At 41.3% G+C, this 15,773-nt stretch overlaps 1 protein-coding gene across 5 annotated transcripts in view; it reads right to left on the minus strand.

The window, feature by feature from the left end:
* Positions 1–15,773, minus strand: part of MBNL3 (muscleblind like splicing regulator 3) — a 207,148-nt gene that overhangs the window by 94,817 nt on the left and 96,558 nt on the right. For 4 of the 5 annotated variants that reach the window (XM_082264449.1, XM_082264446.1, XM_082264447.1 and 1 more), the window contains exon 2: positions 2,331–3,269. In XM_082264449.1, the coding sequence (XP_082120575.1) occupies positions 2,331–2,504 (174 nt within the window). In that variant the 5' untranslated portion in view covers positions 2,505–3,269. Of the gene's footprint in view, positions 1–2,330; positions 3,270–3,383; positions 3,440–15,773 lie in introns of those variants that run through there. The other variant, XM_082264448.1, reaches the window with a different exon arrangement.

Consider the following 15,773-nt stretch of genomic DNA (forward strand, 5'->3'; position numbering starts at 1 on the left):
GTAAGAGGGAAGTCAGGATCACAAGACTGTCCAAGCAGATTTACAAATCCTTTGGTAGGTAGACATTTTGCTTTCATATATAGTATAGGTTTTCATATATAGTATCTGTATATTTAGTTGCCGGTCTAAAGTTCATCTTTTATCTAGTTTTTTATAATTTATTGGAGTAGTGCTTAGCATATTTCTAGATGTGCTCAGGGCTGGCCCAAGGCACTGTGCTGCCTGGGTCCAAGAATGAACTGCTGCCCCCACATCCCCACATCAAATAAAAATCACGCCCACCAAAAGGCCCCCAACATCCATTAATTTATATCAAGACAATTAAAACTAAAAATTAAATTTATAAGTCAGATGTACATGCAATAGCACCTTGTCTATTTGCAAAATTATATTACATATCACCATTTTACCGCTTCTCCATCTTGACGCCCTAGGGCATCCATGGGTGCAGTGTTTTTCAGCACAGTGGCCCCCCCCCCCCCCACCCTTCAGGGCCTGTTTGCAGCGAACACATTGCACCCATAGAAGATATGTCACTGGTATAGGGATGTATAGGAGCAGCCTGGGGCAGGCTAGGGCAGTATAGGGGCAGGCTAGGGTAGTATATAGACAGGCAAAAGTAGTATATGGACAGGCAAGGGTAGTATAGTGGCAAGCTAGGGTAGCATATAGACAGGCTAGGGCAGTAAATGGACAGGCTTGAGCAGTATATGGACAGGCTAAGGTAGTATATGAACAGGCTAGGTTAGTATATGTAAAGGCTTGGGTAGTATAGGGGTGGGCTAGGGCAGTATAGGGGCGGGCTAGGGCAGTATAGAGACAGGCTAGGATAGTATAGGGAAAGACTAGGGTAGTATAGGGACAGGCAAGAGTAGTAAGTAGACAGGCTAGGGCAGTATAGGGGCAGGCTAGGGCAGTATAGGGGCAGGCAAGAGTAGTATATAGACAGGCTAAGGTAGTATATAGACAGGCTAGGGCAGTATATGGACAGGCTAGGGCAGTATAGGGACAGGCTAGGGTAGTATAGGGACAGGCTAGGGCAGTATAGGGGCAGGCAAGAGTAGTATATAGACAGGCTAGGGCAGTATAGGGGCAGGCTAGGGTAGTATAGGGGCAGGCTAGGGCTGTATAGTGATTTGTGAGCATGACAGGTTATGCGACATTTGTCCATCCAAATGGCCATCAGCAGCCACTACTAGAAAAAATGAAGGACACCCTTTGTGTCCTGTCACACAGAACTAACTTATATTATATCTCTGTTGCTCTATCCCAGTGCTCCCAAGTCTTCAGTTCCTAGCCTCACGCATGCACCAGAGCAGAAGAAGGGGGGCTGGGCAAGAGGCCGGCTGCACCCCCTCCTCCAGCTACACCCAATAGTAATGCAAGCCTCGCAAGCTGCGCCCAAACATCAGCTGCTGGCAGAGTTGGTGGGGAAGGGATCTTTCACTGTTCTCTGCCTCCTGTGGTACCCCACCCCTGGCAGCACACACACATCTGGGCTCTTCATGTGTGCTTGGATGTTTAACAGCCAGTGTTAGACTGTGTGAGTACCCTCGCGCCTGGCAACTATGAGTATGCATGTTGAGGGCAGCAGGGGGGCCTTTTTACAGGGAAGCAGAGTGGCTGCGCCTGGATGACACAAAACTGCTGGAAAAAAATCTTGGGTGTCAATTTTCTGCCCCTCTCAAAGGGCTGGCCCTGGATGGGCTTCCAGCTGGACTGCGCTCTTGTCTTGATTCTCTGCAATGGTGCCATGAAAAATGCAGGTTACTTTGCAGACCCAGCCTATGTTTTAACAAGTTTAGATTCATGACCATTCTGTGAGTGTGTGAGTGGGTAGTTAGCTGCAGTAGAAGCCATGATGAAAGTCAGGACCACTCAAGTACAAGTGCACTGTCCCTTTGGGTGAGTTTAAATGCATATAACTAGCTGTCAACATGAACATAGCCCATACTTCGCCCTTTATGTTGTGGAAGATGTAAACGCTGTGCCAAAGCTAAACAGAATGAGATGATGAAAGAGACATTTTCACTTTATAAGGTGATAAATGAATAGTTTAACTTTGGCAGCCTGTCAGTTGCCTATTGCATTGCTCTATTTCAAAGTAAAAGTGAAGTTACACTTTATACAGTACATGCCATTTGCTTCCACTATGGCAGCCTTCTCTACCACACCCATCTGTCCGACATTTCTCTATCAAACATCACAAGCTTGTTAGTAAAGAAATACCATTTAAAAAAATCATGCCTGTGAATAATAATGCAGACATAATGAGAGAGGCACACTTTAAAAATTCCCAAAATTTAAATAGAAGCTCTGATTTCCCTTACCTTCAGCGAGTCAAAACAAGCGATAACTCGTCCATTTTCCACATGGCAACTCCGTGATGGGTGAGCAAACTTGCATTCTGCATCAGACCTTGAACAAGTGCCTCTCTGAAACTCCCGACAGACTTCCAGCGTCAGCCATTTTGTGTCACGCACCAAGGAGACGTTAACAGCCATATTAAAGACAGACCGCCGAGGCCAAGGAGAACACCTCCTTCTATCGGTGACTACAATCTTTTTTTTCTTCTTAAAAGAAGGGGATGGGGAAAGGTGGATTTCAAGTTTAAATGAATAAAAACTATTTTTCTTTTTCACTTTGGTTAAAAAAAATGTCAGCACTTAAGGTTTTTTTTTTTCTTTTTTTTTTTTTTTATAATTTCTCTTTTTTTAGTCAATTTGTATCTGTTGTCGAGACATGTATGAGACACAAACATCCAACCATAAAATAGACGTTTTATCAGATAAATTGAAAATAAAAATAAATCTAATTAGAGACCAGCTCTTGAAAAGTGCAAAATGTCAAAGTTTGAATGCGTTGGCTTTATTTGTCACTTCTGAAATCAGATCGAGTTAGACTGAGCCGACTTTTTCAACAATTCTGTGCTCTTAGCTTAATGGTTCCAATTATGGTTGTGTAAAACTCAGCAGAAATTGGCAGAATTTCAGATCCAGACAATCTGTGGCGTTTTATTTATTGTTGCGATGAATAAAATAATGTTACAGTTGGGCACAGCCGTGACTGTTAATGAAAATTTGATGATTTCCGTATTCAAGGATTGAGTGCTGAAATTGTAATTATGAAGGTCAGTTGCCGTTTGGGTTGGCCTGCAAGCAACGGCAAATTAAAAAACAAAAAAGGGAAAAAAAAAAAAAAACAGAGAGGCAGCACTAGACAGAGATCCAAGCAGCGTTAGCTTCGGAAAAAAGGCACGTTTCAGCAACCTGCAATAAAAGAGGAAATGAAATACATAATCAGAAAAAAATACAACCTTGTAATTTTCATCACAAGCTTAAACGATACAGCAAAAGGAAATTAGTTTTTGCAAAAGGAAAAACCTTTTAGATAGTGACACTACGGCACAGTGCTATCAGCCATTGTGGATTGAAAAAGGGGCATTTCCCAATCGAATCTGCGCATGGTAAAACACAAGAGCCAATTATGCTCTCTGTAGCAATATAGGACTGGGCTGACGCCCAATAGCAGAGCTTGGTTTATGCTGTTCTGTTTTGGCATGGAATCTCTTTTTTTTTTTTGTGCTCGCTGCACAGTAAGAAAATGCCTTGCGCTTGACACAACAACCCATGACACGTGCGGCAGTTGTATTTTTTTGTTTTTAGTTATTTACTTAGAAGAAAGACGTGTAAAGTGAGAAGGGTCGGTATTCTGCTATAAATGGAAAACAGACAAGGAATCTGACAGTTTGTATGTGCTGTATAGGCAGAATCTAGCCTCCAGCTGGTGGCTGTGTGCCACGGGTTGGGGGAACTAGACAAGCACAGTAATGCTGGATAGACATTAACCCTTTTCCAACCAACGGCACGTTTGATCGCAGTTATAAAGACATTTCACCTACTAAGATACAGATATCTGATCACGGTGAAAAGTCAGCCAAGCCATCTGTATAACATAACATAAGTAGACAATAGTCTGCGAGGATTGCTGCTTGTAGCTTTTTTTTGGGACATAAATGTAACTCTATACTGGTACAAAATAATTTTTCCTTGTGCAAAATATGCACTTGGATCGCAAGCAAAGTTCTGTAACCCATGGTGACCAATCAGAATTCATTTTTCTTGTTAGGAATTTGATTGTTTGCCCTGGCTTTCACTTTGTATATCATTATTGCCCTTTGTAGCTTTAATACGTATTCCCAATACTGTACCAAATGTATTCCAGAGTAGCTACAAAGGGTAATTTCATCCCAAGCCATTTTCTTTTTGACAGATGCTATAGAGTTAAATCACCTAAAGGTGGTCTTATATCTCTCAGGGACTTCACTGGTGAGGTCTTTATGCTAGAGTATTCATACCCATTACCACCACCAATTATGACAGGGGCCCACTCTCCATTTTGGATTTCTTATTTAAAGAGGTTGTAAACCCCACATTTTTTTTTCAACCTGCAAGAGAAACACATAATGAGCTAGTATGCATCGCATACTAGCTCATTATGAAATACTTGCCTAAGAACGAGCTCCCGCCGTGCCGCCCGCTTACCTCTATGACGGACGACATGTCCAGTCGCTCGTCTTCCGGGATCCCGGCATCCGGCCATCTGATTGGCCGGAAGCCGCGGTGACGTCACTCCCGCGCGGCCGACGGTCACGGCACGGGCCTCTGAAGGAACGGCGCCAGCGGCCGTTCCTTCAGAGCGCATGCGCCAGTGACGTCACTGGCTGCATGTAAGGTAAATATCTCCTAAACGGTACATGTTTAGGGGATATTTACAGTACCTATAGGTAAGCCTTATCATAGGCTTACCTATAGGTACAAGTGTCAGAGGAGGGTTTACTTCCTCTTTAACTGTATTATAGACCAGCCTTTTTCAACCAGGGTGCTGTGAGGTTTCTTCAGGGTGCCTTAGCAAAATTACAAAAAAAAAAACTGCCCCAAAACTGTATCCAAGCCAGCAGATGGATGAAGCCTGCCTTTTTAGCTACACAAAGCCACAGATTTTCATTGTGCACCATTACGACCTTCTAGTCGCTGATGTCCTAACAACCAATGACCCTCCCCTGCCCCTCTCTGTCAGCGCTGGGGTCTCATTAGCTGAGTGATGGAGAAACACTGAGGTAGAAGAGAAGCATTGGAATACTAGTCAATACCAGTGAGTGAAAGTGTATTGTATTTGAAATATTAAATCAGCTCTAACTTTGGGTGCCCTACATGTGTGGATGTTAAAGTATTATGTAAAATTATTCAAACAGTTTTTACACTTTATAATGGGGTACCTCAAGACTGTCCATATTTTAGAGGGTGCACTGAGATTATCCATCATTTTAAAGGGTGCCTGGACTTCAAAACGGTTGAGAAACCCTGTCATAGAGGATGCAGCAAGTAACATAGGAACAACTCAATGTAGGTAGGAACTCCTTAAACCCCTAGAGAGTAGAAACAGTGCTAGGGGATATGTCAAGTGATCTCATGGCTGGGGATACAAAAAGCCAGGGCTTGACAAATTTGCTTAAAATCTAGGAGCCAGCTGAAAAAGTTAGGTACCAGTTTTTTTTCCGTGCATGCCAAATGGGCGACTTCTGTCGGAACGGCTGTCAAACACACAGGCCGAATGGCGGCCAGTTTTTAATGAACTGGCTGATGTTGCCCAGCATTTGGCCTGTGTGTACTTGGCTTGATGGTGTGATGGGCAGTGGCTCACTAGGGAAGGACAGTGCAGCAAGTTGGAGGTTATAAGAGATCCAGTAACTCATGCCACCTTAGGCCCCCTTCACACGTGCATCTCCACTAAGCGGAATCTGCTTGCTCAGCATTTCTCTGCTAATCCCCGCTGAGCATGTGGATGACAGGTCTTGTCAGCTCCGCTATGCAGAGAGAACATGGACACAGTCCTGCTCTCCTCTATGGGACAGTCGGATGGAAATGGACTGCCTGTCCATTTAAATCCGATGCCATCTGATTCGATCTGTCGGATGGATGTAAAGTAGGACCACCATCCATCTGTTTTTGGCCAACAGGATAGGATGGTGGCGGTTGTCAGCTGACATCCGCCAATCCATAGAGGAGACTGGAGGGTACGAAAAACTGACAGACGGACCTAATCAGCCAGCCCGTGTGAAAGGGGCCTTCGGCTGTGTGGCATGACAGGGAGAGAATAAAAAAATTTAAAGAAAAAAAAAAAAAACTGTTTCCATCTCAGCGCCACCAGGGACTGCTTGTTGCAGTCCCAGCCACCCCAAGAGGGTAATAGGTCCCCGATGGAAGCATCTCCCTACAGCAGCCATCAAAGCCTGTTATCAAATGACGGCTACAGTGGAAGTTACTTTGGAGTTACTTTATGAAGGTGGGAAACCCAACCAGAACTGATTCCTATTTTGAGTGACTATTGGTGAAGGAAAGGGGTGTCAATGTCCTAATTTTTATATCCAGTTATATCGATTGGGTTCCAGTGTTTAAATATCTATACCCTCCAAAATAAATGAAAAAAAAGTTGATAAAACAGACAATGTGAAACTCAAACTAGCAGCATCTAGCAAAAGCTTTGGGGTAAACTGGCCTATTTAGTCCTTTTACACTATACAAGCAAAGGCCAAACCAATTAACTAACAATTTGTGCACTATTTGTTCAGAGGTAAATGTTAGTGGGAAATTACATAATTTAATAGCTGCCAACATTTGAAAATAATTTGCAAGGACACACTGCATGCCGAGTGGATTAATTTAAGCTTGGCAAACAATCTACAATATTTGAGGACCATGGCGAAACATATACTAACACTACAAACAGGTATTTTAATACATATGGTACATACATCATTTGGATACATTTTTTTTAAGCAAATAGTATATTAAAGGTCAAACTCCAGCCAAAATCGTTTTTTCAGTTTTGGATAGATTGAGGAAAAGTCAGGACTTCTGCCATGTTTTAAATGTACATTGTGCTTGAGATTTCTCGTCATGTGTTTTGTGTAACATCATTACTTGGACAAGGAAGGAAGGGAAATAGGACACAGCCCGTACAAGAAACTTACCAAAAGTTCTAACCCTTTTACCCTGCAGTAGAAATATTGTCCTTTGCCCCCTGGGAGGAGATTTTGCAAGCTTCCTATTGTGTTTGTCCCAAAAAGAGACTTATACGGCAATTAAAAATAGATAGAGGTGAATACCCTTTCTGAAATACGTTTTTGATTGCAATTGCACTTTAATACATATTACCATTTGTATGCAAAATGCAAAAAAAGAAAACAAAAAAACACACTTTTAATGTATAGTTGGCCATGAATGAAAATCAGGGGTATTTTTTGCACTAAAAGTATAAGGGGTAAATCCTAAAACGGTCTCTAAAAATCAGAAAGAGCTGTCAGCTATGTAGGTTTATGGAGTATTGCACCTTTAAGCAATTCATTGGCTTCTGCTCCCACATTCCATTTAGCAAAGCAACATTTCAAAGCAATATTCTTATAAGGAAAAAGCAGAAGTTGCCAAGGCCAGTCACATATTAACTCATACATGCCCAGGTCTGGTCTGTGCCAAGCCGGCTGGCAAAACATTGCAGAAATCTCTGGCAATGTAAACTCGGTTTCACATAGTTGTGTTTGAGAATGATGTGTTTTATGCAAGGTTACACAATTCCTTTGCGGGGATTGATGGGCTCTTGGCACAGCAAGGCTACAGTATCGGAGAGCTTTTCTTCTGTTCAACTCCTTCAGCTCTACAAACACACTATAAATGCTTCCAGCTTTCCAAATGCTACCAAAAGTAGTCAGACATAAGCGTATTGCTTATTAATAGATATGAAAATTTGCTCTGGCTGCTGGGGTATGACTATGTGGAAATGATAATACGCTTATAGCCACGTGTTGCCAAACCAAGGACACCAAACGCCATTTTGGGGTGTGTCTCCTACGGAATGATTGATTTTACTGAATGATCGTGCATAGACAAACAATGTTCAGTGTTTTGTGTTTCACAAATTCAACAAGAGTTTGCTTTAATCACCATCAAGTCCAGGCACACGTGTTTTAGGTCTTCCTCCCTACGGACTGGCAGAGGTGCTTTGACTTGGATTCAAAAGATACTACTTAGCTTCCCTAAGCTGTAGACTACAGTAAAGTACATGTGAGTATATATTATCTCCGCAACATGTTGGTAATATTTTTCCCAGCCATCCTATTATACAGCAGCTCGAAATCAAACATATGATGACATAAATTATAAAAAAAAGTTCAACAGCTTTAAAAAAAAAAAAAAATACTCACTTTCGTGTCTTATACAGAATTATAGGAAAATTATATTATCCTGCACACCAGTAAGAAAGAAAAAAAGCTGCAAGCAATAAAGTGACCAAATCACTTCAAATTAGAATGTGAAAGTGGTGCGCTACGGTAAAAAAAATAAATAAATAAACAACAATGGTGTCCATTGTGTGTGTGGCACAATAAAACAAATACATGAAAAAATCGACGTTGTACAGTGATTTATAAATGAAATAAAACAAATCTAAAATAATATACTGCAAGTCCAATCAAGTCCATAAACAACAGTAAAATCAAGTGACAGACACTTCAAGCAAGTACAGAAAATGTGTGAAAGTTGAAACCTCCATCAAAGACTTTAACCCTTTGAGTATGCTTTCACCTTTATAAATTGACCCTCAAAACAAAGTTCAAATCATCCTCCCATATGGTCAATCAGATTAATACATCCTCAGCTGGATCATTCCCAACCATGTCCTGTTATTTTTTCTGGCAATCTGATCAATAGCTCATCAATAGTCATCAACAGCTCAGGTGGTGGAAGGATGGATCAGTACAATTCACATGCACAAAAGACAATAAAAACTGGTATAGTGCTCAATGCTATTTTTATTGATAAAAACACAAAACATAAAATGCCACTCACATATTACATGAAGAACAAAGTGCTTATTAATATTCAGTATGCAATGTTTCTGGGGCGGATGGCTGCAGATTTAAGTTATTCCACCTCCAGCGGTCGATAGCTCTCTCTCAGCAAGCTCCCTGTAAGCACATCTAGGCCATACCTTACGCATTTCGTTGTAATGGAGCCATCAGGGCACCAGCTTATTTTTTTGTGTCATTAATAAAAATAGCAGTCAGTACTTTTTATTGACGTTTTTATTGTCTTCTGATTTGTACGGATCCATCCACCCACCATCAGGGGTCTAGTAAATTGCTGATATCACTTATGGTCCACACTGAATCTGGTCAAGCACAGATCATATATGATCAGTTCCGTCACTGGGAAAATGACAGCTCTGAACCCCAAAGTGAAGAAAAAACCCTAACCCTTCTCTGAATTGCGGCCCTTTGGTCTGTTAAATATACCACTGAAAGTTTTTTGTTATACCTGTTCAATAAATGCAAAAAAATACCTGTTTCTTCTGTCATAAATTCAATGTCAATGTCAGAGTGTGTTATTTCAAGGAGCCTTATTTGCCCTCCTAATTGTTCTCTTTGAAGTACAGAATAATTAGTGACAAAAAGTTATTAAACTTAGCACTGCTTCCTTAAAACAATACCACGTGCTAGTAATACATAAAGTGTCAGTGCAATCAATAAATAATACATCAATTAAAGGCGCAATCAAACAAATAAACGCCCATCAATGATCGTAAGGTGCCAGTGCTAGTGATGTCTTCTCCGCACTCACCAGCAATAGGATTGAAAACAGCGTGGTATATGGATGGATGGATTTAGCTCCTTCCTTCTCTGGCAATAAACAAGGCTCCCAGCATAATGATGGTATATGTTCCAATGAAGAGAGATAATTATAGCATAATACTGTTTGCTTTATTGAAAGATAAAAGCAAAAATGCACTTACAGCAGTAAAAAAAGTTTGAGCATGTAAACCAAAGGATCGACGCCACAGGGTTCGTATCAGCTGTCAGTTTGGCGTCTCTCTTTCCCCACTTGACGTGTTTCGCCCCTTCCACTGAAGATGCCCAGTGGGAGGGGCAAGACACATCAAGCTGGGGAAAGAGATAAAGACGCCAAACCGACAGCCTTTGGTTTATATGAGGGATCCTCAAACCACGGCCCTCCAGCTGTTGTGGAACTACACATCCCATGAGGCATTGTAAAACTCTGAGATTCCCAGACATGACTAGGCATGATGGGAATTGTAGTTCCTGAACAACTGGAGGGCCATAGTTTGAAGACCCCTGGTTTACATGCTCAAACTTTTTTTACTGCTGTAAGTGCATTTATGCTTTTATCTTTCAACAAAGAAAACAGTATAATGCTATGATTATCTCTCTCTTCATTGGAACATATAAGATCATTATGCTGAGAGCCTTGTATACTGCCAGAGAAGGAAGGAGCTAAATCCACCTATCCATCCATCCATATACCACCCTGTTTTCAATCATATTGCTGGTGAGTGGGGACTCAGGAGGGGAGCGCGGAATGTCACCTGAATCCTGAGAAGACATCACTAGCACTGGCACCCTACTATCATTGATGGACGTTTATTTGTTTGATTGCACCTTCATTTTATGTATTATTTATTGATTGCACTGACACTTAATTACTAGCAGGTGTTATTGTTTTAAGGAAGCAGCGCTAAGTTTAATAACTTTCTTTGTCATTATATGAGGTTTTTAACCATTCACATTAACAGCAGCTTCATATTTCAATTTTTATTTTTTATTTTTGACCTTCTATGCACTTTCACATTTGGTTCTATTATGTGTTTATTATTTATACATGGTTGTGAATAAACCATCATTTACCAGACACTAATCAGAAAAACTCATAGCGTGGGTATAATCACATTTTACAGAATAATTAGAATAATTAGTGTCCATGTTGGGGAGAATAGCATAAGAGGCAGATTTGAGTAGTTTGGAAAAGAAAAACTGGATAGGGCAGACACCACCCAACCCACAAAAATACTGCAAGGTGTCAAAATGCAACAGGACTTAGGAGTGGGCGCATTTCTGTAAAATTAAGAGGCATTTTTCTGTACTTGCAAGGTCTTTAAAATAATAAAATATAGGGAAATGTAAAAGTACCAAAGAAAATGTCCCACACATGATTTTTTTGCCCTAACAATTTAATTTTTCTATTAAATGAAGGATGAAAACTGATACGTTGCTATTGGCAACAACATTTGCTTCCATTTTCTTTTCTTTAACAAATCCACCCACTCCAACATTATTCAAAAAGAGTAAACAACTTGTGGATCTCTGCCTTAAAGGGCCGGTTCACATCTCGCACAGGAATGCATTCCATGTTTCTGTGCATTTCAGAGTCCATTCACACTGATCCGACTTGGACCGCGACTTGTCAGCCTGACAAGTCGCGGTCCGTCACGCTCCCATTGTGCGGTACAGGAATGGTTCTAATAGGAGCGACACAAGTCGCTCCGACTTAGGAAAAAGTTCCTGTACTACTTCGGGGCGACCTGGAGCGACTTGCATAGTCATTCATTTTATGAAGTCCGTGAAAGTCGCGCCGAAGTCACGCTGCACGCGACTTCACAGGTCGCCCCGAAGTCGGATCCGCCATAGTGTGAACGGGGTGTCAGTGTGGTGTGATTTATAGCCTTTTTTATTTGAATGGGCTAAAATTGCACTGGATAACAAAAAAAAAGCATGCACTGCTTTTCAAAAATGCACTGCACCAAAATCCATGCAGGACCATGCATTCTGGTGTAGGCAAATACTCTATGTTTGACATCTGCATTTGGGGTGTCATTAAAAATATTTTGATACCTGTAGCAGATTGCACACTTTTGAACGCGGTGCGGGAAACACGCACGGAACACACTTTTCCCACACTGCATTCTGGTGTGAACCGGCCCTTGACATCTTGATTTAACAAGACCAGGCCAAGGATGAGGACAGTCATCTTACCATTTACACACTGCATATGGACTATTTCTATCCTCCTTAAAATACCAAAGTGTTTAAGCCAGAACTGGTAATTAAATTATTTCAGCTACCTGTCCAGGAGAAAATACATCAAAAAGATAGCCATGCTCCAATAGGCTTGCTATAATAGGGAGAGCTGTCTCGTGATGGTCAACTTGACATTCAGGTGTTGACTCTTTGTAAGAAGCCTAGTAGTATATGGAATTCAACGTGACTGTGTGTACAGTTTTACTGGTTCTTGGCACTGTAGAATAAAAAGACCTTTAAACAGTACAGCCTGTTCTGAAGAACACCTGTGTTAACCTAGCAGTGCTGAAATGCTTGGAATGGAACTCCCACATATTGCAGAGATTTTGGTCAATAGTAAGAAACCATGCCACCTGCAGACGTTCAGTATTTTGTAAGGTTTAATCTACTAAATATTTTCACATTAATGCATAATATTTAATTTAAACGTAATGTATCACTGCAAATTTTTTTTTATTTTATTTTGGATAGAGAAAATGAAGAAGAAAGGATTATAGGGATTAGAAAACATGTTTTTTTTATTTATCAAGCTTTAATTGCTTTCTGTGCACCCATTCGGAAGTTTTAGAGCCCATTCACATTAGCGCGACTTGTCAGGTGACTTGTCAGCCTGACAAGTCGCGGTATGTCATGCTCCATTGAGTAGTACAGGACCCATTCTAATAGGAGCGACACAAGTCACTCTGAATTAGAAAAAGGGTCCTGTACTACTTTGGGGCGACCTCGGAGCGACTTGCATAGACTTCCATTATGTGAAGTCTCTACAAGTCATGCCGAAGTCGCGGTGCACAGCGGTGCGCGCGACTTCACAGGTCGCCCCCCGAAGTCATGTCGCCTCAATGTGCATGGGCTCTTATCCTCTCAATTTGCCTTGTTTACCATTATCATTGAAAGTGAAAGTAAAATAAAAGCCCAAATTTCTGATTTCCTAACTACAATGACCACCAATACGAGAAAAGGAGAAAATCTGGAAATTATTTCAAAGGTTCCTCTATAACAAAAAGGATGAGAAGGGCTGCTCTAGGGTAAACCACTGGCAACAAAGTGAGTACACCCCTAAGTGAAAACGTCCAAATTGGGCCCAATTAGCCATTTTCCCTCCCCAGTGTCATGTGACTCATTAGTGTAACAAGGTCTCAGGTGTGAATGGGAAACAGGTGTTTTAAATTTGGTGACCCATACTGGTCACTGGAAGTTCAACATGGCACCTCATGGCAAACAACTCTCTGAGGATCTGAAAAAAAGAATTGTTGCTCTACATAAAGATGGCCTAGGGTATAAGAAGATTGCCAAGACCCTGAAACTGAGCTGCAGCATGGTGGCCAAGACCATTCAGAGGTTTAACAGGACAGACTCCACTCAGAACAGGCTTTGCCATGGTCGACCAAAGAAGTTGAGTGTACGTGCTCAGTGTCATATCCAGAGGGATTGAAGGGGTCAGCCTATCAGTGCTTAGACCATACACTGCATCAAATAGGTCTGCATGGCTGTCGTCCCAGAAGGAAGCCTCTTCTAAAGATGATGCACAAGAAAGCCTGCAAACAGTTTGCTGAAGACAAGCAGATTAAGGATGTGGATTACTGGAATCATGTCCTGTGGTCGGATTCAGGTGGTGTCAACCAGATGAGGAGTACAAAGACAAGTGTGTCTTGCCTACAGTCAAGCATGGTGGTGGTAGTGTCATGTTCTTGGGCTGCATGAGTGCTGCCGGCACTGGGGAACTACAGTTCATTGAGGGAACCATGAATATCAACATGTACTGTGACATACTGAAGCAGAGCATGATCCCCCTCCCTTCAGAGACTGGGCCGCAGGGCAATGTTCCAACATGATAATGACCCCAAACACACCTCCAAGATGACCACTGCCTTGCTAAAGAAGCTGAGGGTAAAGGTGATGGACTGGTCAAGCATGTCTCCTGACCTAAATCCTATTGAGCATCTGTGGGGCTTCCTAAAATGGAAGATAAAGGAGCACAAGGTCTCTAACATCCACCAGCCCTATGATGTCGTCATGGAGGAGTGGAAGAGGACTCCAGTGGAAACCTGTGAAGCTCTGGTGAACTCCATGCCCAAGAGCGTTAAGGCAGTGCTGGGAAATAATGGTAGCCTCACAAAATATTGACACTTTGGGCCCAATTTGGACATTTTCACTTACGGATGTACTCACTTTTGTTGCCAGTGGTTTAGACATTAATGGCTGTGTGTTGAGTAATTTTGAGGGGACAGAAAATGTACACTGTTATACAAGCTGAACACTTACTACTTTACATTGTAGCAAAATGTAATTTCTTCAGTGTTGTCACATGAAAAGATATAATAAAAATGTAAAAAAATGTGAGGGGTGTACTCACTTTTCTGAGATACTGTAACTGTTGCTATACAAAATATTAATATTACTACTAACAACTGTATAAAAACAGCAGCATTTGAGCTATATTGTCAAACTGCAACTGCTTTACATAAAATAGGTCTCTGGTCACAGATCAAGTAATATAGACATTATTACTGATTAATACTCTGCTGGTATGTAGGCAGAATAAAATGCTAGATAATAATACAAACTTATGGACAAATAAATGGGTTTTCTAGAGCTCTTGAGACAGATATCAAACTTCCCACACAGACGGGGGGCCCATTCAGTCTTCATCCAGCTCAGTAAACCCCCAATAAATAATTTTCTATGAAATATTTCACATGTATATTTAAAGCAGAACTAAATTCTCTCAATCAACATTAGCTATTTTTAATCTGTATGCTGCTAGCCTTAGTAAATATGAGGGTATATTATATTTACTTATTTTAACTTTTTTTTTTTTAATACATTTCTTAACCACTTGCCTACAGAGCACTTTTATCCCCCTTCCTGCCCAGGCCAAATATTCAGCTTTCAGCGCTGTCGCGAGTTGAATGACCATTGCGCAGTCATGCAACACTGTACCCATATAAATTGCTTTTCATTTTTTTCACACAAATATAGCTTTCTTTTGGTGGTATTTAATCATCACAGAGTTTTTTATTTTTTGCTAAACAAACAAAATAAAAGACGAACAATTTTGGTAAAAAAAAGGTTTTTAGTTTCTGTTATAAAATTTTGCACATAGGTAATTTACTTCTTCACTGATATGCACTGATGGGCACAGATAGGCTGCACTGATGAGTAGTGATAATGAGGCACTGATAGGCGGCACTAATGGGCACTAATAGGCAGCACTGATGGGCACTGATAGGTGGCACTGATAAGCAGAACTGATTAGCACTGTTGGGGCTGCACGGATATTCAGGACACTGATGATCAGTGTAGGTGTCCCCTTTCACACTGGTCAGTTACCGGCTCTCTCCTCTCCTCATGCGCTGTTGGCGCATCAGGAACGTAATGCTGATAGCTGGCAAGTGTGTTTATATTGTGATCAACTGTGATTGGACACAGCAATCACAGAGCACGTCAGATGCGAGCCGCAGTGGGCATGGATCTGGGAGGATATCAATAGACACCCTCCCAGAAATGGACTACTGCACTGTAGTCATCATTTGGCTATAGCATGGTCAGCAAGTGGTTAGGTTGATTCCTGGTTTCCGGCATAGGCCAAAATGATGTCATACATCCCAGAAGACTTCATGGGTATTTTTTTTCTTTCATCTGGAGGAGGGTCTTTTTCAGCTAAGCACACCCATCAGTATGCCTCAGCTAAGAGCAGACAGATTCCAGGACATTAATGCTACATGCATCCTCTGCCCTTTCTCACGATGGCCACGGCTAGAAATGATAGGAGAGGTTTTTCAAAGTGATTTCTCAACAAAATAAGCATGGAGACATGGATATGAATTGATTAGTTTGCTTTGAATAT

This window comes from Pelophylax lessonae (assembly GCF_965119305.1).
Source record: "Pelophylax lessonae genome assembly, chromosome: 7".
Taxonomy (NCBI): Eukaryota; Metazoa; Chordata; class Amphibia; order Anura; family Ranidae; genus Pelophylax; species Pelophylax lessonae.